The 23,551-nt window shown below is 36.6% G+C and overlaps 1 protein-coding gene across 2 annotated transcripts in view; it reads right to left on the bottom strand.

The window, feature by feature from the left end:
* LOC111160848 (UDP-glucose glycoprotein glucosyltransferase 1) overlaps window positions 1-23,551 on the bottom strand; it is a 134,241-nt gene that overhangs the window by 67,738 nt on the left and 42,952 nt on the right. For both annotated transcript variants that reach the window (XM_022524236.1, XM_022524237.1), the window contains exons 12-18: window positions 19,416-19,507; window positions 17,458-17,608; window positions 15,343-15,462; window positions 13,353-13,438; window positions 9,245-9,380; window positions 7,098-7,229; window positions 359-523 (exon numbers count right to left, since the gene is read on the bottom strand). In XM_022524236.1, coding sequence (XP_022379944.1) covers window positions 359-523; window positions 7,098-7,229; window positions 9,245-9,380; window positions 13,353-13,438; window positions 15,343-15,462; window positions 17,458-17,608; window positions 19,416-19,507 — 882 coding nt within the window. The remainder of the gene's footprint in view (window positions 1-358; window positions 524-7,097; window positions 7,230-9,244; window positions 9,381-13,352; window positions 13,439-15,342; window positions 15,463-17,457; window positions 17,609-19,415; window positions 19,508-23,551) is intronic.

The following is a 23,551-nucleotide window of genomic DNA, read 5'->3' as shown; positions in this document are numbered from 1 at the left end:
AGAGAGAGAGAGAGGAGGAAACAGGCTCCCTGCTCAGCAGAGAGCCCGATGCGGGGCTCGATCCCAGGACCCTGAGATCATGACCTGAGCTGAAGGCAGAGGCTTTAACCCACTGAGCCACCCAGGCGCCCCTAAACATTTAATCTTGACAACAATAAACTAAGCTATTTCAAATACAATGCACAGAAATTCTTACGAATATTTTCATTATTAGCACAACTTGCTGAGAATCTGCAAGCCAATTACAAGTGGTGTCTAAAAAACAGTAATACTTAAAGAATATTATTGCTTCCTACAAAGCCTACAAAAATATAAGCAAACCATTCTCTTTCAAAATCACTCTTGAAATACCACTCACCAAGTACACTGCTCTTTGGAAGAAGGTTGTGGTCTCCAGGATTTTATGCATTGTGATGGTTTCTAATTCATCGGGATCTAACTGTTCCTTTTCAAAGGGCATTCCGTTGAACAGAATAACAGGCAGTGGACCAACCCCAGTCTGCTCATAGTAGCCTCTTGCTTCCTGAAACACAAGGGACCACAAACATTTTTTAATCCTTCATGAGACAAATGGAACAAAGCATATTTTTCATACATACATGTGCTAACAAGAAAAGTAAAATTAACAAAATACAGTCATCAAGAAATAAGTAAAGAAATGCCTTTAAAGAAATATCAGAAGAGATATAGTTAATATCCTACTGGGTAATTTGAAACTAATTACTGAGTTTTTGTAAAAACAGGAAAACATTGGGGCTCCTGGGTGGCTCAGTGGGTTAAGCCTCTGCCTTCGGCTCAGGTCATGATCTCAGGGTCCTGGGATCGAGCCCCACATCGGGCTCTCTGCTCAGCAGGGAGCCTGCTTCCCCCTCTTTCTGCCTGCCTCTCTGCCTACTTGTGATCTCTCTATCAAATAAATAAATAAAATATATTAAAAAAAAAAGAAAGAAAAACCTTGAAAATTAGGAACAGATTTGGGGATGAGGGTAATTTTAAGCTGCCCAGGCTACCAAACTTTAATTACATATAATAGACCTTTCAACAAATATGGAGATATTCTATCTTGCTGTCCAATGCAGCAGCCACTAACCACGTGTAACTACTGAGCACTTGAAATTAATTAATTTTCATTTTAAAAGCCACATGTGGCTAGAGGCTACAATAATGGGCAGCAAAATGATAGACTGCCATCAATTATGAGTGCTCCTGAGCAGATAGCCTGAGATGAAATATTTATACCCCAATCTAATTTAAAAAGGTCCTTATCACTAACATAGAAATTACACTTTTAGAAAACAAGGCTGGTGGTAAAACAGTGCTTCAAAATTGCTCTATAATATACTAAGCCCCACCTTTTTCCTTCTCCAAGACAAAAAAGGTTCCTTAGCAGGGAACTGCCAGGAGAACCTAAAGGTAAATATAGCTAAGACGAACACTCTTCTCTGATGGTCAGTATAGAGGTACATTGCCCCAGACATCAACCACAAACGAAGACTAATTTGTCAAAGTAAAACCTACATTACTACCCAAGATGTAAAAAGGATTCCTTAAAACATTCTTGTTGGACATCTTTTAACTAATACTTTCTGAAAATACCAGAATTATATATATTTATATATATATAAATAGAAAAGTAGTTCAATTGGGTAACTGACAATCATCAACAGCAACAGACTACTTAGTTTCTAATCCAATCTAGCCCCACTGGTAACTAATGGTACAAACTTAAACCAGATGGACAATAACATGGCACAGGCAGAAAGGCCTTCTATGTTGATTTCATAGTTTACACTTTTAAAATTTACACTTCTAAAATTCTTACCATGTTAATTTTGTTCTTTGATGTTTTAACTATTTCAAAGACATTCATTAAAAACTCAATTGTAATATACTTGAGTTTTAAAAATTATCCTCCCCAACAAAACAAAACAAAACCCACATTGTAACTCCTAAGTGACAGTAAGAAATAAAACTGGTTTTCTCTGGAAATGGCAACTGAGTGAAAATGAGGAGTGGGAGGGAGATGTTTTGATTATATATACTTTCCTTTCTTACAAATTGTAAATAACTTACCAGACCAATTAACAGAATGCAGCCTAATTACCAAAAAGCTAAACTTAAAAATTACATGAGCATTTCTTCAATGATAACTAAAAATGTTAGCTGTAAGCAAATTAAAAACCTTAATAATTACAGGCAAGGTCTTATGATTGACCTACTCACATATGATAACTGAAATTAATAAGGACACAAGAGTTAACATGTCAAAAGCAAAATGTCTATGTGTGTAAGTTAGGACTTCTCTTAAATATCATTATCACACTAGCTTGAAAAATATAAATATACACCTATCAGACTACATTGTCTTCAGCTTAAAAATTCTACTTTAATTGTACAGCCTAGTACAAATAATTACAACTTTCAAATATCATACAGAGGATATCATAGCTTCAGATTTATAAATAAAAGATTTATTTATTTATTTATTTATAAATAAAAGATACAGAATTCTGCTCACTGTAAAGCCTGTTTCTCCCTCTCCCTCTACCATTCCCTCAGCTTGTGCTCTCTGGCTCTATCTCTCTGTCAGATAAAATAAATAAAAATCTTAAAAAAAAAAAAATGTTTGGGTCAACCAGGAAATCAAAGAAGAACTTAACGATTCATGGAAACCACTGAGAACAAAAACACATCGGTTCAAAACCTACGGGATATGGCAAAAGCAGTCCTAAGAGGGAAATACATAGCCACCCAAGCCTCATTCAAAAAAATTGAAAAATACCAAATATACAAACTCTCTTTACATCTTAAAGAACTGGACAATCAACAACAGATTAAGCCTACCCCACGCACAAGAAGGGAAATAATTAGAGTAGAGATCAATGAATTAGAAACCAGAGATACAGTAGAACACATCAATGAAACTAGAAGCTGGTTCTTTGCAAGAATTTATAAGATTGACAAACTACTGTCTAGACTAATCCAAAAGAAAAGAGAAAGGAACCAAATTAATAAACTTATGAATGAGGGGTGTCTGGGTGGCTCAGTGGATTAAAGCCTCTGCTCAGGTCATGATCCCAGGGTCCTGGGATCGAGCCCCACATCAGGCTCCCTGCTTGGTGAGGACCCTGCCTCTCCCCCTCTCTCTGCCTGCCTCTCTGCCTACTTGTGACCTCTCTCTGTCAAATAAATAAATAAAATTTTTAAAAAATAAATAAGTAAGTAAAATTATGAATGAAAGGGGAGAGATCACAACTAACATCAAGGAAATAGAAACAATCATCAGAAATTATCATCAACAGCTATGTCAGTAAGTTAACCAACCTAGAAGAAATGAATGCATTCCTGGAAATCTATAAACTTCAAAGACTGAAATAAGAAGAAACTGACAACCTGAATAGACCAGTAACTAGTAACGAGATTGAAGCAGTGATCAAAAACCTCTCAAAAAACAAGAGTTCAGGACCTGACGGATTCCCTGGGGAATTCTACCAAACATTCAAAGAAGAATTAATACCTTTCTCCTGAAGCTGTTTCAAAAAACAGAAACAGAAGAAAAACTTCCAGGCTCTTTCTATGAGGCTAGCTTCACCTTGATCCCTAAACCAGGCAAAGACCCCATCAAAAAGGGGATTTCAGACCAATATCCCTGATGAATATGGATGCCAAGATTCTCAACAAGATCCTAGCTAACAGGATCCAACAGTACATTAAAAAGATTATCTGTAATAACCAGGTGGGATTTATCTCTGGGATGCCAGGGTGGTTCAACATTCACAAATCATTCAATGTGATAGAACACACAAATAAAAGAAGAGACAAGAACGATATGATACTCTCAATTGATGCAGAAAAAGCATTTGACAAAATACAGCATCTTTCCTGATTAATACTCTTCAGAGTGTAGGGATAGAGGGAACATTCCTCAATTTCACCTTATCAAAAGCCATCTATGAAAAGCCCACAGTGAATATCATTCTCAATGGGGAAAAGCTGAGAGCCTTTCCCTTAAGATCAGGAACACGACAAGGATGCCAACTCTCCCCACTATTGTTCAACATAGTACTAGAAGTCCTAGCAACACCAATCAGACAAAAGGAAATAAAAGGTATTCAAATTGGCAAAGAAGAAGTCAAACTTTCTCTTTTCGCAGATGACATGATACTTTATGTGGAAAACCCAAAAGTCTCCACTCCCAAATTACTAAAACTCATACAGCAATTCAGTAATATGGCAGGATACAAAATTAAAGCATAGAAATCAGTTGCCTTCTTATACACTAGCAATGAAACTGTAGAAAGGTATATTAGAGAATTGATTCCATCTACTATAGCACCAAAAACTGTAAGATCCTTTGGAATAAACCTAACCAAAGAGGTAAAGGATCTATACTTAAGGAACTACAAAACACTCATGAAAGAAACTGAAGAAGACACAAAAAGATCGAAAAACATTCCATGTTCATGGATCAGAAGAATAAACATCGTTAAAATGTCTATGCTGCCCAGAGCAATCTATACTTTCAACACCATCCTGATCAAAATACCATCAGCATTTTTCAAAGTGCTGGACCAAACAATCCTAAAATTTGTATGAAACCCCAATTTGCCAAGAATGTTGAAAAAGAAAAACAAAGCTGGGGGCATCACATTGCTGGATTTCAAGCTTTATTACAAAGCTGTAATCACCAAAACAGCACAGTACTGGCATAAAAACAGACACACAGACCAGTGGAACAGAGCCCAGATATGGACCTTCAACTCTATGGTCAAATAATCTTCGACAAAGTAGGAAAAAATATCCAATGGAAAAAAGACAGTCTCTTCAATAAATGGTGCTGGGAAAATTGGACAGCTATATACAGAAGAATGAAACTCAACCATTCTCTCACATCATACACAAAGATAAACTCAAAATGGATTAAAGACCTCAATGTGAGACAGGAATCCATCAAAATCCTAGAGAACATAGGCAGTAACCTCTTCGACATCTGCCACAGCAACTTCTTTAAAGACACATCTCCAAAGGCAAAGGAAATGAAAGTGAAAAAGAACTTTTGGGACTTCATCAAGATTAAAAGCTTCTGCACAGCAAAGAAAACAGTCAACAAAATGAAGAGGCAACCCATGAAATGGGAGAAGATATTTGCAAATGACATTAGAGACAAAGGGCTAATATCCAAAATCTATAAAGAACTTCTCAAACTCAATACCCAAAAAACAAATAATTGAGTCAAAAAATGGGCATAAGACATGAGCAGACATTTCTCCAAAGAAGACAGACAAATGGCTAACAGACAATGAAAAAGTGTTCATCATTAGCCATCATGGAAATTCAAATCAAAAAATACCACCTTACACCAGTTAGAATAGCCAAAATTAACAAGACAAGAAATAACAAGTGTTGGAGAGGATGTGAAGAAAGGGGAACCCTCTTACACTGTTGGTGGGAATGCAAGTTGGTGCAGCCACTTTGGAAAACAGTGTGGATGTTCCTCAAAAAATTAAAAATAGAGCTACCCTATCACCCAGTGATTGCACTACTGGGTATTTACTGCAAAGATAGAGATGTAGTGAAAAGAAGGGCCATATGCACCCCAGTGTTCATAGCAGCAATGTCCACAATAGTCAAATGGTGGAAAGAGCTGAGATGCCCTTCAACAGACAAATGGATAAAGAATATGTGGTCTATATATACAATGGAATATTACTCAGCCATCAGAAAGGATGAATACCCAACTTTTGCATCAGCATGGATAGGACTGAAGGAGATTATGCTGACTGAAAGAAGTCAAGCAGAGAAAGTCAATTATCACATAGTTTCACTTACTTGTGGAACATAAGGAATAGCATAGAGGACATTAGGAGAAGGAAGGGGAGGATGAAAGAGGGGAAATCAAAGGGGGAACTGAACTATGAGAGACTGTGGACTCTGAGAAACAAACTAGAGTTTTAGAGTGGAGGGGCATGGGGGGATGCGTTAGCCCGGTAATGGGTATTAAGCAGGGCACGTATTGCATGGACCACTGGCTGTTATGCATAAACACTGAATCTTGGAACACTACATCAAAAACTATGATGTACTGTATGGTGACTAACATAACATAACAAAAAATTAAAAAATAAAAAAATTTTAAAAACAGGAGACATTACAACTGACACCACAGAAATGCAAAGGATCATGAGACTTCTATGAACAATGAACAATTTATACACCAAAAAATGGGTAACCGAGAAGAAATGGATACATTTCTAAAAACATACAACCTAACAAGACTGAACAATGAAGAAACATTTCCTCCACTTAAAAGTAAAAAAAAATCATAAATATACTTTGTTTTAAATTAAAATGTCTCAGAAATGTATTTAGATTCCTTGCCTGACCATTTATATTCAAATGACTACCTTGCTCCTGCTTATAAAAGATAAAGGTCCTTTTACTGTATTTAATAGTATTATCTTTAAATAAAAATTATAAGTATTTCCCTACATCCTTACTACCACACTTTGCCATTCTGCTTATTACATTTCTTACTGTATTTTTTCTTTTTTTTTTTTAAGATTTTTATTTATTTGACAGAGATTACAAGTCAGCAGAGAGGCAGGCAGAGAGAGAGAGGAGGAAGCAGGCTCCCCGCTGAGCAGAGAGCCCGATGCAGGGCTCGATCCCAGAACCCTGGGATCACGACCTGAGCCCAGGGCAGAGGCTTTAACCCACTGAGCCACCCAGGCGCACCTTACTGTATTTTTTTCTTTAGCCTAAACAACTTTAGTATGGTAAGTCATATCCTGGCAAGCATACACCACACACTTCTAATGGTTTTTATGTGGAACATACATCACACAAGTACAACCACTGCACTGTGTAGAAGAAATTTGTTTTTCAATTTAATAGTTAATATGCCAGCTAAAAATCAGTAATATCATCACAAAATTGAAATATAAACTGCATTCACAAACACAGAAAAGTAACCTGGTTTTTAAATTGTTAAATGCTATGTACCTAAATACTTTAACCACCACTTCCCTTACTCATCAACTCCCCAAAAAAGGGAGGTAAGGAAAGCACAGCATTGCGGTCCAATGAGAATTTCTTACCTTCCGATTCTGATCATAAGCAGAGTCAATCCCCAAAATGCTATTCACTTCAACATATGGATACTTCTTCTCTAGGACACTGACCACATGCTCAACTTTTACTTTTTCTCCAGTCCTTACCTTGTTATATATCTGAAGAAAGAAAAATCAGGCAACCAAACACACTTTTAAATCCAGATTTCAGAATGTTTATTACAAAAGATTTCTGAATGTAGAGGGAAAACATGGCTATTTTTCTTGAAAGGTGAAATGGAACATGTTAGCAATTCTCCCTTTTTCATATAATTCCATAAGACACTTTCTTATATGAGAAACTACATATTCTTAAAATGACCCAATCAATTCATACTCACATTAAGTCCCAAATGCAAAAATGTGTCAATTTTTTAAAAATCTGAATACCTTTACATACTCCTTGAAATTAGAACTCATGGCCATGATATTTAGGGGGCAGAAAGTTATAAAATATGTACAGCAAAATCATTGTTTTTTAAAAAGCAGATATAGGGGCACCTGGGTGCTGAGCATCTGCCTTCAGCTCAGGTCATGATCCCAGGGTTCTGGGATCGAGCCCCACATCTAGCTCCCTGCTCAGCAAGAAGCCTGCTTCTCCCTCTCCCACTCCCCCTGCTTATATTCCATCTCTCACTCTCTCTGCCAAATAAATAAAAGAAAAAGAAAAATAAATAAATAAAAAGCAGATATAAAACAAGTAACAACACAACTGTGTCTATATATAGTTAAATACCTAGAAGGTCATAAGACAACCTTCTATTAGTGGCTGCCTTTAAGAAGCAGGATTAGTTAAGGGAAAGAGAGAAATTTTAAATCCATACACTTCAATATTATTTTTAAAGATTTTTACAATGAACAACGTTTTTGCTATCACAAAAAGAAGTTTGAAAAAATGAAAACTCATATACATATATATGAGTATGTGTATATTCATATACACAGCTGTGGGGGTGGGGGGACAACTTTAAAAAATAGGCTTTAAAATACATCCTCAGCATCTTTTCCTGAACTTCTTTCTCTATAGCCCTATTGCTAACCATCTTTCACCATCATCTCTCACAGAGATCCCAGCAACAGCTCAGCAACCACTAACCCTGACACTGTCTTTACCCTCCATCAGACCTGTCTGCATACATCCATCAGAATAATGGATAAACATAAAAACATCAGAATGATGTTTTTAACTGGAGTTTAACCTCTGCAAACTGGACACTCACTGCCTGGACAGATGGCCTCAATAACTACGTTCCCCTCTCAGCTCTGCTCAAGCACATGGACGAAGGGAATTACTACTTCTGATTTGCAGCAATTGTTCAAATGACTCCTATTTTTCCTTCTACACTCAGCTGGGATAACATCCCACTCCACAATTATGGAGTGAGGTCCTAGTGCTGCCACAGTTGACTGTGCTTCCCACATTGCATTAACCATCTGCATGCCCGGACATGTCCCCCACTAGACTGTAAGGTCTTTGGGGACTGGGGTGAAGTCTTACTCTTCTTTGTATCCTTTGCAGTTAGTACCAGGTCTGGCAAATGTTAAGTCTTTAATAGCTGTTAGCCAAATAAATGAACATTTTAACTTTTAAAATGCCCCCATTTTAATAAGCAAAAGAGCCATTATTTACAAATTTTTTATATTCAAAAATAGAAAAAAGAAAACAAGAGAGTTCCCTGTTTGAACTTGAGAAAGTATCTTAAGTATATATAAAACTCAGGGAATTTCAATTCCCAAGGTAAAAATATGGGGAAAACAGTAAGAATTTATTATTTGAATATTAATTAAATGAAAATATCATACAGACCTTAAAAGGAAAAAAAGCAAACTTTTTTTAAACAAGCAGAGAACATCACATTTACAAAAAAAAAATTAATTCGTGATTTCAAGTCATCAAAAGGGAGAAGGCTAAGGTACATTAGTAGGACTAAGAAATCGTAGCTGAAATCACAGCAATTTACTAATAACATCAGTAAATCAGTAAAAGCAACTCTTTAAATATAAAACATAAAGGTTAAGAGAATAATTCATCAAGCTTTTTCTCTTTACAGAAATATAAAATCCTCTTAACTCATACTGTTTCTTAGAGTAAGTTAAATTAAGAAAATTATTCGCCATTTTGATTGAAAACATACATGTATCAGAGTTTGGAAGGCATGATAATCATCCACTTCTTGGGCAACATAATTATATGCTCTCAGAATAGCCACTCCAGCATCTTGCATCCCATCAACATCTTCAGAGTCATTAACAACAAAGATTAAACCAATTCTAGGGGAGAGAGGGAAGGGTAAAAAGAAGAAAAAGAAACTTTTCTCAAAAATGCAACTGGTTAAAAAGAATGGCACCCCTGTATCCCACTCACATATTGTAACTTCCTCTACTGAAAACGTCCTCTACTGAAAAGCACAGTTCACACCCTACTCTAACACAGTTGGCAAAGGCATTCATCACTTACAGAATAGAAAAACAGGTTCCCAAAAGTGGCTTAGACTTTTCAACTGTTAAAGCACACTGTTTCCACATGGTGAAAGGCCTTTATTGACATGAAGGGTTTTGCTATAGTTTTAGATGAAGATTTTGTTGTTTTTAAGCAAAAATTGGGGGAAGCAAACATTTTCAGAATGTGGAAATATATAAAAAGGGGAGGGTAGATTTTGAAATTAACATAGGCAAGATAAAAATCATTGGTAAATGGAAAACCTAAAAATGTTTACTATTATCTGTTGGCAAAAAGCTACAACCAAGGTTAATGTTTATTGCACTTAAAAATTTAAATTAAATTAAAAGAACGAACCACAAAAAGATACCATTACACATCTACAAATTGGGCAAAAAAAGGGGGGGGTAGGAGGGGCAAATAACTTGCACTGGCCAATACAGAAGTCACTAGCCTACATATTGGAGCAAAACCAATTCAAGTGAGAATGGACAGTCTTTTTAACAAATGGTGATGACACTGGATATCCACAATGTAAAAAAACAAATCTAGGCAGAGACCTTATACCTCTCACAAAAAATTAACTCAAAATGGATCATAAACATGAATGTAAAACACAGAACTATAAAATTCCTAGGAAAGAAAACAGAAAATTTAGGTGATCTTGGGTTGGGCAGTGACTTACTAGATCTAACAAGCAAAAATATCATCCACGACCAAAAAAAAAAAAAAAAGGATGAGCTAAACTTCACTGAAATTGGGACTTTTGGTCTGTGAAAGACACCATTAAGAGAATGACAACAAGCCACAGACTGGCAGAAAACCTGTGAAAAACTGAGAAACACATACATGATAAAGACAGATATCCAAAATATACAAAGAACTCTTAAAACTCAACAATGGGCAAAAGATCTGAACTGGTACCTCAGTAACCAAGGCACAGAGTTGGCAAATAAGCCCAAAAAAAAAAAAAAAAATTTTTTTTTTTTTAAAGATGCTTAACATCTTTTAATTAGGGAATTTCAAATTAAAACCACTACACAACTATTAGAATGGCTAAAATCCAAAACACTGACAACACCAAATTCTGGAGAGAACGTGGAGCAACAGGAACTCATACTTATTGCTGGTAAGAATCCAAAATACTAGAACCACTTGGAAGACAGTATGGCAATTTCTTACAAAACAAAACAATTACACCATAAGCTAAAGCAATCGTGCCCCTTGGTATATACCCAAATGAGCTGAAAACTTACGTCCATACAAAAATCTACACACAGATGTTTACACTAACTTTATTTATAATTGCCCAAACTTGGAAGCAACTAAGATATTTACCAATAGGTGACTGGATTTAAAAACAACAACAACAACAACAAATACTAAAGTACATCTATATTATGGAATATTATTTGGTGATGAAATGGCCTATCAAGCCACAAAAAGACATAAAGTTTTAAAAGCCTACTGCTAAATGAAAAAAAAAAGACAATCTAATAAAGATATATATATCATGAGTCTGGAAAGGGCAAAACAATGGAGACAGTAAGGAAACCAGTGATTGCTAGCAGTTGAAAGGGAAGGACACACAGGTGGGGGGCGTGGAGGACAGTGAAATGATCCTGTAGGATTGTGTGATGGTGGAAACATGTCATTACATATCTGTCAAAACCCACAGACTATACAATGCAAATAATGAACCCTAATGTAAACTATGAACTTTAGTTAATAATAATGCATCAATAGGGGTGAATTAATAGTGCTCTAAAAAATACAAAGTCTATTAATTAAAAAAAATTAAAAGGTAAAGCCTAAAAATAGAAGAAAACATAAAAAGATACATATCAAACATCATGCTCTCCTGAGGTATGTGGAAAGTATGTTATATGTAGATGTGGTAGCAAGAGGATTTGTTTATGGATAAAAATTGTGTTTTTTAAAATCACACATAATAGAAATCATATGAGTAGGTTCCAGGCAGAAATGACCTGAGTGTTATTCTTATGAAGACAAAAATAAGAGCTAAGTATCTCCTCACAAAGGAATTCCCCTTTCCACATTTCCGGTTTCTAGAAAAGGCATCAGAGTTTTTCTGTTAGCTAAGCCCCTTCAGACTTCTGTTTCTCTCAGGCCCAGTCTCTCACAAAGTACCACTAGGGAGTCTCCCAGATTTGTTCCCTCCTTTCTTCAGCCCCTGTAAACACCCTAGTGTACCATATCAAGGGAAAGAAAGACGAAAACAATAGCCAGTCTGCCTTGGGTCTCTCCACCAACTAGGTATGCCAACATGCCTCTCAACTGTTTATGAGTTAAATGTCTTCTCACCTACCTTCACAATGTGAAAACCTTATTTTCTCTTCTTGTCCCTCAGTGAAATTCAAAAAATATTTCCTTACTGCCCATCCTGAACCATGGGCCAACTTCTTCTGTGTTATTTCCCCTTTCATCAAAATACAGCCCTGGCTGCAATCCAGTAGATTAGTCCTCCATCAAACTAGGGGATATTCGTGTTTTACATGAAAAATTTCACTAAACAAAATCTCTACTTTTCCATCAAAAAAATCCTCTATTTTCTTCAAAGCTTAACTAATACCCAACTGTTCCATGAAACCTCTGTCCCTCCCAAATATGTTAGTTCATAATCTTTTGCTTTCCTGAAATTCTAAAGCACTATGACTAGGACATAACCTAGCATCAGATCAAATATTTTCCTTAAAATGTCTGAAAGTATGCACAGTATTTTCTCCAAGAAGGTAGAAGTACAGCTTTAATACTAACCACAGCATTTAGCTCAGTGCTGGGTACAGAACACACAATACTTGTTAGCTAGACTTCTTTTCTATTTTCATGTTTTCTAGGAATTCAAATTTTGGTGAACATTATTCAGAATATAAGTGAAAAAGGGCACCTGGGTAGCTCAGTGGGTTAAGTGTCTGCCTTCAGCTCAGGTCATGATCTCAGGATTCTGGGATCAAGTTCCACATTAGGCTCCCTGCTCAGCAGGGAGTCTACTTCTCCTTCTACCCTTCCCCCTTGCTTGTGATCTCTCTCACTCTCTCTCTCAGATAAACAAATAAAATCTTTTTTAAAGTAAGTGAAAATATCTTAGCATGTATTTGTAAAGCATTAAAACATTGTTCTTAAAAAAAACACAATGAAAAACCCAGCCGTTCAAGTACAGTGTTGGTAGATTTGGCAATGCAAACAAGACAAAGAGTGCCTGTGACTACAAAAAGCTGCATGTAGGGGTGCCTGGGTGGCTCAGTGGGTTAAGCCTCTGCCTTTGGCTTAGGTCATGATCTCAAGGTCCTGGGATCGACCCCCACATTGGGCTCTCTGCTCAGCGGGGAGCCTGCTTCCCCCTCTCTCTCTGCCTGCCTCTCTGCCTACTTGTGATTTCTCTGTCAAATAAATAAAAATCTTAAAAAAAAAAAAAAGCTGCATGTACATTTACTCCTTGACAGTCTAAAAAAGCTGTTGGCAAAGCTCTTTATCTCCAGTGAAAGAGGAAATGGGATTTGTGATGTGGACACTTACCTAGGAAAAATCCCTTTTACCAGGAAGCAAGCTGAGACCACAAACTATTTTTACATGGCTATTTATTAATAATTCAATGGTGGTAAGCTTTTATTCATTGAGAATCAAATTTTCTACCCCAAAAGATACTGCTTCATACTTAAACAAAAGATAAAACTGCCATTAATGATCCAACTATTAATTATCCAGTAGTACCAGACTTGCATTTAAAAATGACAAAACCTCAGCTAATTAGATATATATCATTCAATCAATACCATTGTTACCTTAGTGGTATATGATTACTGAGGAACATCTCAGCTGTGTTAATCAACTCTGCTGTGGTCTCATGAGCAGGATCAACTATGAAAACCTGTAAAGGGGAAAGGGGAAGGGAACACATAAAATGAAATTTATTCAAACATCACAGGTCCAATAAAAATGCTGCTACTCTTAGTACTTGAAGGTAATCTTTTTCTAGCAATTTTTTTTTTTTTAAGATTTTATTTACTTGACAGAGGGAAACACAGCTAGAGAGGGAACACAAGCAGGGGGAATGGGAGAGGGAGAAGCAGGCTTTCCACCAAGCAGGGAACCTGATGCAGGGCTCGATCCTAGGACCCCGGGATCATGACCTGAGCCAAATGCAGGCACTTTACAACTGAGCCACCAAGCCTCCCCTCTAGCAACTCTTGAACCCCCCAAAGAAGAGTTATGCAAACAGCAGTTTCCCTCCTTAATGTTCAAAAGAACGCGGTACTAAAAGGTGAAGTGATTTCCTCATGATGTTCTGCTAATAACATGGGAACTGTGTTCCAGATTATTCTTTTTTTTTTTTTTAATATTTTTTTATTTATTCATTTGACAGAGAGAGTGAGAGAGAGATCACAAGTAGGCAGAGAGGAGGAAGCAGGCTCACTGCTGAGCAGAGAGCCCGATGTGGAGCTCGATCCCAGGACCCTGAGATCATGACCTGAGCTGAAGGCAGAGGCTTAACCCACTGAGCCACCCAGGTGCCCCTGTGTTCCAGATTATTAACACCAATAGTTTTACTACACCTAAAAAAATCCAAGTTTTATGAACTCTTCTACCTTAGAAAACAGAGATTATCTTTTCTGTGTATTCATTTCTAAACATCTCCAAATTAAGACTTCATTTAGAACTCAATTTTTAGATCACAATAATAGCTACCATGTATTAAGGTCTCATGATGTGCTTTAATTATGTACATAATCCCATTTAATAAAGTTCAGATATATAGTAAGAAAAAAAGAATGAGGGGTGCCTGGATGTCTCAGTTGGTTAAGTCTGTACCTTCAGCTCAGGTCATGATCCCACGGTTCTAGGATCAAGCCCTGGATCAGGCTCCCTGATCTGCGGAGCCTGCTTCTCCCTCTCCCTCTGCCTGCTGCTCTGCCTACTTGTGTGCTCTATCTCTCTGTCAAATAAATAAATAAGTAAAATCTTAAAAAAAAAATGAAATTTTGGCTGTAAAGGAAAAAAGTGGTTTCAAGAGTGTGGTGAGTTCAGAGGACAGTTTCACTTGCATGTTCTGGGGAAGAGACTGGCCCCCAATCCCTTTAAGAGCAAATGGTAGAAAAGGAAGAAATGAGAGGGAAAAAGAGGGCCAAATAAAGCAATGAAATAAGAAGTAACAAGTAGGAGCTCACAGAAAGATTTATTTATATTTTAGAGATTAAGATATTAAAGGAAAAGAGTAGCAGCATATTCATCTTCTGAGTAAAACTATGTTAAAACTAAAATAAGGGGTACCTGGGTTGTGCAATCGGTTAAGTGTCTGACTCTTGGTTTCAGCTCAGGTTGTGATTTCAGGGTCATAAGATCAAGCCCCATATCAAGCTACATGCTCAGTGCAGTCAGCTCAAGATTGTCTCTCCCTCCTTCTCCCTCTGCCCCTCCCCCCACTCTTGCCTGCATGCTCAATCACTGGCACGCTCTCTCTCTAAAATAAACAAATCTTAAAAAACTAAAACAACACAGTCTAAACTTTCAGGTTAAGGATAAGGAACATTTCTTTATAAGCTGATGGAGACATTATTGCTACTGTGACATCTCACAGTCTTACACATGATCAAGACATTTAAAAACCCTTCAGTTTGAATATGGAAGTAGAAGAAGAACATATTTAGTAGTCATAGTGGTGGGAGAAGCAGCTAGTACAGGAGAGAAATGAATGGTCTAGATATCGCTGAAAGGTAGAGGAGAAGGCAAGGGAGAAACAGAGCTCATCACCAGACAATAAGTAGTTTTACGCACCATGTTATGCAAGTTTTTCCTAATCTGCCGGATAACACCAGGAAAGGTGGGTCGAAGCAATTCTTGTAGACTAGAAGGCCATGAATTATATCTGCTGTCAACCTCCAAGTTGTTGATCCACTAGGAAAAGAATAGCACAACATGATGCATATACTTTAGTCACTATTAGTGAAATTACCAGAAATAACAGTAAGACTTGAAATGATTTTAAGAAGAATCACAAGGGAAAGACCATTTTCAAAAATACAAAGATAAGATGAGTGACTAAAACACAAGCCACAGAACAGAAGATATTTGCAACCTACAAAATCAATAAAGGACTAGTAGCAAGGCTATGTATAGAAATCTAACATATCAATTTAAAAAGGTTTGCAACATATGAGAAATGAAAATAAGCTATGGATATGAAGAAATTTACAGAGGAAATTCAACAGGGCAATTAACACATGAAAGATGTACTACATCTTCACTAGTAATCTGAGAATTAGAAACTAACACCACAGTGAAACTTCACACTCATTAAACTGAAAAAAATTTTAAAGTTTGTCAATATCCAAGAATAGGCAAGGGTATAGAGCAATTAGAACTCACCCAAAGTGCCTAGAACAGGCACTTTAGAGAAGAAAACAGTCACTTTAGAAAAGTACTCTAGTTCTTGGTGTCCACCCCAAATGAATTCTCACATGTATGCAAAAAGAGAGAGGTACAAAAAGATACAGTACTGCAGTACTGCTTATGTCAGCAAAAAATTGGATACAACTTAATTCCATAAAGGGAACAGTAAGTAAACAGTATGTAACATTCCTACAAAAAGGGCAAGGTGGCAAAGTATGTGGATATTACCTTTTTCCTATAAGCAGAGTATTTCTGGAAAGATACACAAGTAATTAATAGTGCCTGTTACTTTAGGGAGAAAAACTGGTGATGACGTATGGGTATGATGACATAACCTTTTGTATGTCCTGACTTTTAAACTGTGATTGTACAAAAGATCTCTTTTTTTTTAAATAAGCAAAATTAAAACATGACAGGATAAAATAATCTGTATGGGTCAAACTATGTGAGTCCTGACAAAATTGTTGAGTAACAAGGAAACTGACGAAGGACAAAGATATGGCATTTTTCAAATTTTCAAAACTATAATAGGAAATAAAGTAATAAAGTAAGGGACAGGAGGAAATACACATACAATAGGAAATAAAGTAATAAAGTAAGGGACAGGAGGAACGCACCCCAACTTCCAAACAGGAATCATCTGCAGAGAGGAAAGGGGTGGAAGTGAAAGAGGACTTTGACAGAAACAAGAGTTTTCTTCCAAGAAAACAAGATCTGACACAAAATGATTAAATGTTAACATGTACTAAGTATGGTGATATGCTATACTGTTATTAATTATACTAATCTCTTTACTCTTTGTAATTTTACTTTTTTTTTTTTGTAATTTTACTTTTGTAATTAAAGATGTTTTTAATAAGAAAAGAAATGACAGAATATCAAAATAACAACTACATTACCTAGGGAGAACTCAAATAATGATCATCTACCTTCTATATAATTTTCTTTTGAAAAAAGTTCCCTACAATAAATGCAGTACAGTAACCAAGAAAAAAAGGACAGGAGGGCCAAGGGTGTGCCAGGCACACCTGTAACACCAATCTTGCTTTGACCACACAAGGAGATAGAGGCTCAGAAATATCAATACAGCAGATATTAATCTATATAAATTCTTTACATACAAAATAACCAACATTCTTTTAAAAAAGGATACTGGCCAAAAAACATACACAAAAATCACATAGAACTTGTACACAAGAGAGAAAATACAAACTTTGCACTCTTTTTCCCAAGAAAATCCTTTTTCCCAAGCCAAATCCTACAGGGATACAAAACTGGAAAAATCATTATCTTAATCACATTAGACATAGTAATTCAAGTTTTTGGAGGATTTAAGAGACTACTTTATTATACATACAGAGTCCCAAATAAGCAGCTGTTGTAAATCACTTTATGATGCCAATATAAGGGACGGCAGAAATAACTTACCTCTCACAAATGAGAAAACCATATAAAATGCCTGGCCAGAATGCCCCTTGGACACTCCAACAGAATACCTACTGAAATAGCAGGACTCCGGATGTCTACAGCATAGTCGGCCTCAGAGGGCTGGATGTTCAATTTCAAAACATTATGCAGAGAAAGGCCTTCTATTCCCAGTCTATGCAGACCCTCCATTACACGAGCTTCATTCCTCAATACATCAAACAGACTGGGGGGGGGGGGGAAAGGGATTTTATAAAAAAAGTTTAAAAAAAAAAAAAAACTCACCATGAAAAAAAGTTATCAGTTCAAACTCAATGCCCTATTCAAACTAGCAGAGAAATCAAAAAAGGGAGGTCTTGCCCTTGTTTCATCTTGTCAAAATATATAGAATGAAGTAGGTAGGACTTTCTTCTTATATATATTTATCAATGTATCTATCAGGTATAAAATTATCTCTAAATATTAACACACAATATGAGGATGAATAACCCTCAGTGTTTTTTACATTGCCTGTTTTAAAAAACACTATGGTAACATCTCTGTATTATTTCTATATAAATCTACAATTATCTCATAATTAAAAATTTATTTTAAAAAATAGGGGCACCTGGGTGGCTCAGTGGGTTAAAGCCTCTGCCTTCGGCTCAGGTCATGATCCCAGGGTCCTGGGATCGAGCCCTGCTTCGGGCTCTCTGCTTGGCGGGGAGCCTGCTTCCTCCTCTCTCTCTGACTGTTTCTCTATCTACTTGTGACCCCCTCTCTCTCTCTCTCTGTCAAATAAGTAAAAAAAATATATCTTTAAAAAAATAATAATAAATAACATTATATAGATTTAACATAGGTTACAACATCAGTGTCAATCTACAAGGTGCTTATATATACAAACACAAAAAAGGTCTGGAAGAATTTATACCCAATGTAAAGGTTTGCTACGGAAGGTAGAAAAGATGAGGAAGAAAAAGAAATAAGAAATAAGAAAATAAGAAATAAGAAGCCAGGATGAAGATTTTACTTTTCTTAGTACTTTTATCTGTGTATCACTTAAAACTGTTTAAATAATCAATTTGTAAACTCTGAAAAATTAAAGAGATATGAGTATATTTTTTACTTAAGGAAAATTACAAATCTGGGCAATCTTTTTAAAGTATCCACATCAATTTTACGAACTTTTTAACAGCTCTAAAAAGCAGTAAGAGCTCAATTAAAATAATTAATGTGAAAAATATCTTATTGTGGAAACTGGTTCTTCTAAAGCATCAGCAGTAGCTTTTGTTTTTACTATTACGAAGCCACAGTGTCAACTGTGTCAATCTTAATTCCAAGGACAAAATCTGAATTCTACCTATCCACCCACCCTCAAAATTCATAGGGCCAATTTAGAGCAAGTTAGTCCTGAACCACATTTTAGCAACACAAAAGGGTAGATACTTTTTTTTTTTTTTTGGTTAAGATTTATTATCTATTTGAAAGAGAAAGGAGAGAGTAAGCAAGGGAGGGACAAAGGGAGAAGTGAAACACAAGCTGATTCCATGTGGGGCTCAATCTCATAACCCTGAAACTACAACTGAGATCATGACCTGAGCAGAAACCAATAGTCAGCCACCTAGCCAACTGTGCCACCCAGGTGTCCCTAGATATTTAAATAATATATGTAAGATGGAACACTTTCTGAGACACGGGATGCAGAGACAACATTTTGGATAAACTTACTTCACACAGTTTCCAGAAGTAAAAGAACCTGTTCACACTCTCTCTTTTTTTTATGGATAAGTAAAAAACTATAGCTCTAAAAGGGCATCCTCAAAAGATACTTAGACCTTCAATGTCCAAGGCCTTGAATACACATTATGATAACAAATGACAGTATTATCATCTTCATCCCAGTCATCCACTCATGACTCAGGATTCATTATTCACTGCACCTGGTAAGCCATTAGGCTTTGCAACATGCCACCTCAAGTAGGACAATCTGAACATACTATAAGGAGCTAACATTATATAACCTTTCCGAGACTAAAAAATATTATCCATACCTGAATATATCCTGTGTATCTAAATCAATATGAAGTCCATTGATGAACAGTGCAGAATCTCCAGGCTGTAATCCTAAAGTTCCCTTGAAATACTAAAATATTTAAAAAAAAAAAAAAAAAAAGTGTTATGGAACAAGGAGAATGTTTAACCAAAATTTCCATGTTTCTGACTCTTTTATATGTACAGATGTTGCATCCTCTTATTTATTATAGGAAACCCTAAGGCTGGGTTAAGATTTCCTTTTATGTACTCCCATAGACCGTTCTCAGTATTTACTGCATTGTAATGAAACTGCTAGTTCATATGAAATATACCTCTCCTCCCTTCCTCCTTCCAACTACGATTAATATAACTGTTTCCTATAATATCAGGGGAGGGAGAAGGAGGGAGATTGGTTGAATAAGCCAAGAGCTGAGAGTCACTTTTCATAAAAAAGGACTTCTATTACTATTTCCTGTTTGTGATGCCAACCAAGGTGGTGATCAGCAGTCACTAACAGCTGTGCCTTCTCAATGAACTCCAGGGATCTAATCTAAAAGGGTTTCAAAACCCCACACCTCCCTTAAACCTTCAAACTAATGCACACTAGGAAATTGATTAATTGTCCCTGAGGACAGCTCCCACGTGCAACCTAGCTGTCCAAGACCCAGTTTCCAAGAGCCCTTCAACTGCTGCTCCCTGAAACGGTGACTCCCTGACACACAGGAGACTGTGCAGTCCCTGCAGCCCTTCAGACTTGCCTGACCCATCAGACACACTGCTTCGATGCTATGCTGTAGCTTCTGTTGACTTCTATCTTTCCATTTAATTATTCTTTCCTCCCAAGGAAACTGGGACTACTACTCATATTTCACACCACAGGGAGCTAATCCACACAGCAAAGGGAAGAAACTACTCAGATACTAGCAACAGAACTTAAACCCTTAGTTCTCACAGGGCTGGGAGAAGAAGGACAGGGACTACTGAGCTCCCTTCATTTCCCAATAGTCAGCAGACTAAGAGAAGTAAACTTTAAGGTCCAGTATTGCATGGGTAAAACAAAAAACAATAAGGAAGACACAGCTTTTACTTCTTTGCCCTGCAAGGATTAAATTGCAAGTAAAATAAGGGAAAAATGGAGAGTTGCATCAATTCAGAATTGGAATTTCTTACATGGGAAAGAAAAAACTCCATGTCCATCCCCTGACCATAAGAAACACTAATTCTGAGCTGCTAAACTCAACTATTCATACCTATTTAAAGATCTGGGTGCTGGTAACAGAGTAAAGTTCACTCTGTGAAAATTCATCACACTAAAGATTGAGGGTTTGTACACACTTTTGCTTGGTTGTATACTTTTGTATTTTATACTTGAACAAAATTATTTAATAAAAAACAAAAAAACAAAGAATCCAGGAAGTACTACAGTCTATATAATTTAATGTTTTATTCTCTAGCGAGAGAAAGAAGCCATAAAAATCAGATAATATTGGTACTGTTATTGTGGAAATAAAAAACAGGGTAAATAAAAACTATTAATAAGGTATCTTCAACTTAGTAAATATTTGAAAGAAATTTGGTTTACTTATTCCTCAGACCTATTTAATTAATTAATATCTCATATGTAAAGGTTTAAAAAATCTGGGGTAAAGACAGTAGACTGAACTTAAGTTTCCCTCGTGAAACTCTACTGAAATGTCAGTTTTCTAAAAAGGGACTGTAATAATAAATCCACAACAACAAAGAGAACAAAAAAGTAAAAGGAAAATTAATTTTGAGATGGTAGAAAGGAAATGCCTGAGTAGCAACTGTCTTAGTAACCCCAAGAAAGCTGAATGCCAGACCAACAGTGGGAAAAGCCAACAGAAACCACAAGTTATCCTGTGAAACTCAAAATGCTCAAGAATTGACAGCACAAAGAACACACGTGTGAGGGGGCAATCACTAGGCTAAAAAATTATTTCTGATGGACAGCTTTTTAAAGATAAGAGCCCTCAGACTCCCTTGCTGATTTCACACAGTAAGGTGACTACTGTCATGACTCCCTCTACTCCAGAAAAATGAAGTCTCATTCCCTGGAAAGAGTGAAAGAAAGAATCTGGGAACGTGGGAAAATGAAGCACAACTGAGGGCAGGGATCCCATACTGAAAACCGGGAACGGAGCAAAAATATCCCAGATGTTCTTCCTACTGGGCTTGTACCAGGCAGGCAGCCAGACTTCACCCTCCAGGCAAAAGATTTGAAGATCCTTTTCTGGAGACTTAACAGCGCAAGAGGAAAGGTATGAGGATACTGACACCGGGATGAATTAGGAAATGGCCATACCAGGAGAGCCTATAGTCAAAAAGCCTCATCCTTAAGGCTTCCCATCAGCTCTTTTCTGCCTCATTCTCTTCAATAAGAGCAGTGGATCACAAAGCATGTAAGGAAAGCCTCTAACATTAAGGACAAGAGACCAAAAAGAAAAGTCAACTTAAGAGGACAAAAAGAAAGTTAACTTAAGAGAAAACAGATAATGCAAGAGAGAAGAAAACATACACATGCATCATTGACAGCTTTAGAAAGATTTAAGAACACCACAAAAAGAAGAATCTAGAAACAATAACCTTTGTTAATCAAAGATTTAAAAGATAAAGGAAAAATACCAACAAAGGAGTTGAAAATCTTTCCCAGGAAGTTTAAAAATAAAACATAAAAGAATTAGAAAATAGGAAATAATATGTATTTTTTAATTAGAACAAACTAGTGGAGGAGGCGCAATACCTTAAAAATGAAGAAGTCCAGGGAAACAAAAGAGAGAAAGCAGAGGGAATGAAGCAAAGAAATAATTCAAGCAAATTTCGCAAAACTAAAGGAAATTATTTTCCAGATTTGGAGGGGCCACCATCCACCCAATAGTACAGAGATTTTCTTAAAAGGTACAGCACTGTGAAATATCAGATTACAGGGACAAAGAAAAGATCCTGAATGATTCTGGAAAGAAAAAACAGATCTCATACCAAGGGCTCAGATTTCTCAATAACCACAATAGAAACCAAAATTCCAAGAACCAATTGCCTTCAAACTGTCTCCCTTGACCCGCTGAACTCAGGAATGACATACTGAACTCGGAAACTCCTAAAAGGTTCTGTCAATTTCATCTTTTAGAAACTAAAAAATTGCTGGAACAGAAAAAGAAACATTTGAGGATAATGGATGGTAACTGTGCAGATGAATCAGAGAGTGCTCTACATCCTCAGGTGCATTACAATGCTAAAGTCCCTGGTTTGGGGAATATTCATCCCAAACCCTAATAAAAGGAGACAACTTATCCCTATTGGAACAGTCACAGTTTTCTAAATTATTTCCCATGATCTCCCTGTTTATACAAATAAAGATCACCTCTGGAGGCAACTCCACCTAGTAAGGTCTCTGTCTATAACTCACCAAAGAGCAGACCCACTTTGGTCCAGTAACAAAACTTCTAAATGACTTCCAATCTAGAATTCTATACCCAGCAAAGTTAGCAATAAAAAACAGAAATGGAGGAGTGGGCATTTCAGTCGGTTAAGCATCTGCCTTCGGCTCAGGTCATAATCCCAGGGTCCTGGTATCAAACCCTGCATCAGACTCCATGTTTAGTGGGGAGTCTGCTTCTCCCTCTCCCTCTGCCCACCTCCCTGCTTGTGTTCTCTCTCTCGCAAATAAATTAATTAATCTTTAAAAAAAAAAAAAAACAATGGGAAATTGATTCTCAGAGTTTGAAATTTACCTTGCATGCAACTTTTCTCATAAAGAATGATGTGCTGCATCAAAATAAGGGAGTAAAACAAAACAAAAAAAAGAAACCTTGGTATCCAAGAATAGGAGATCCAACAAAAGAGATTAAAGCAAGGTCCCAGGATAACTGGAATGTCCTAGACATAAAGAACCACCAGACCACAGTGGAGCAGAACAAAAATTGATAAAATCACAACATAAATACACACAAATTGGAGAGTACCAATATGGAGTAATGGCAGACATCGGGGTGAGGGGCAGTGAAAGAAAGTTAAACTTCATCCTTGTAATGGAGGCCAAGATACAAGGTTTGAAACTGGAAAATACTGTACCAACTCAAACTTGCTAGAAATATGGGGATAAATATCAAAACAATTAGCTAAGTGTTCAAAGCAC

Source organism: Enhydra lutris, unplaced genomic scaffold (assembly GCF_002288905.1).
Source record: "Enhydra lutris kenyoni isolate GAN:26980312 unplaced genomic scaffold, ASM228890v2 scaffoldscaffold78, whole genome shotgun sequence".
Classification (NCBI taxonomy): domain Eukaryota; kingdom Metazoa; phylum Chordata; class Mammalia; order Carnivora; family Mustelidae; genus Enhydra; species Enhydra lutris.
The sequence above is the reverse complement of the archived record's forward strand: the minus strand, read 5'-3'. Positions and strand labels throughout refer to the sequence as shown.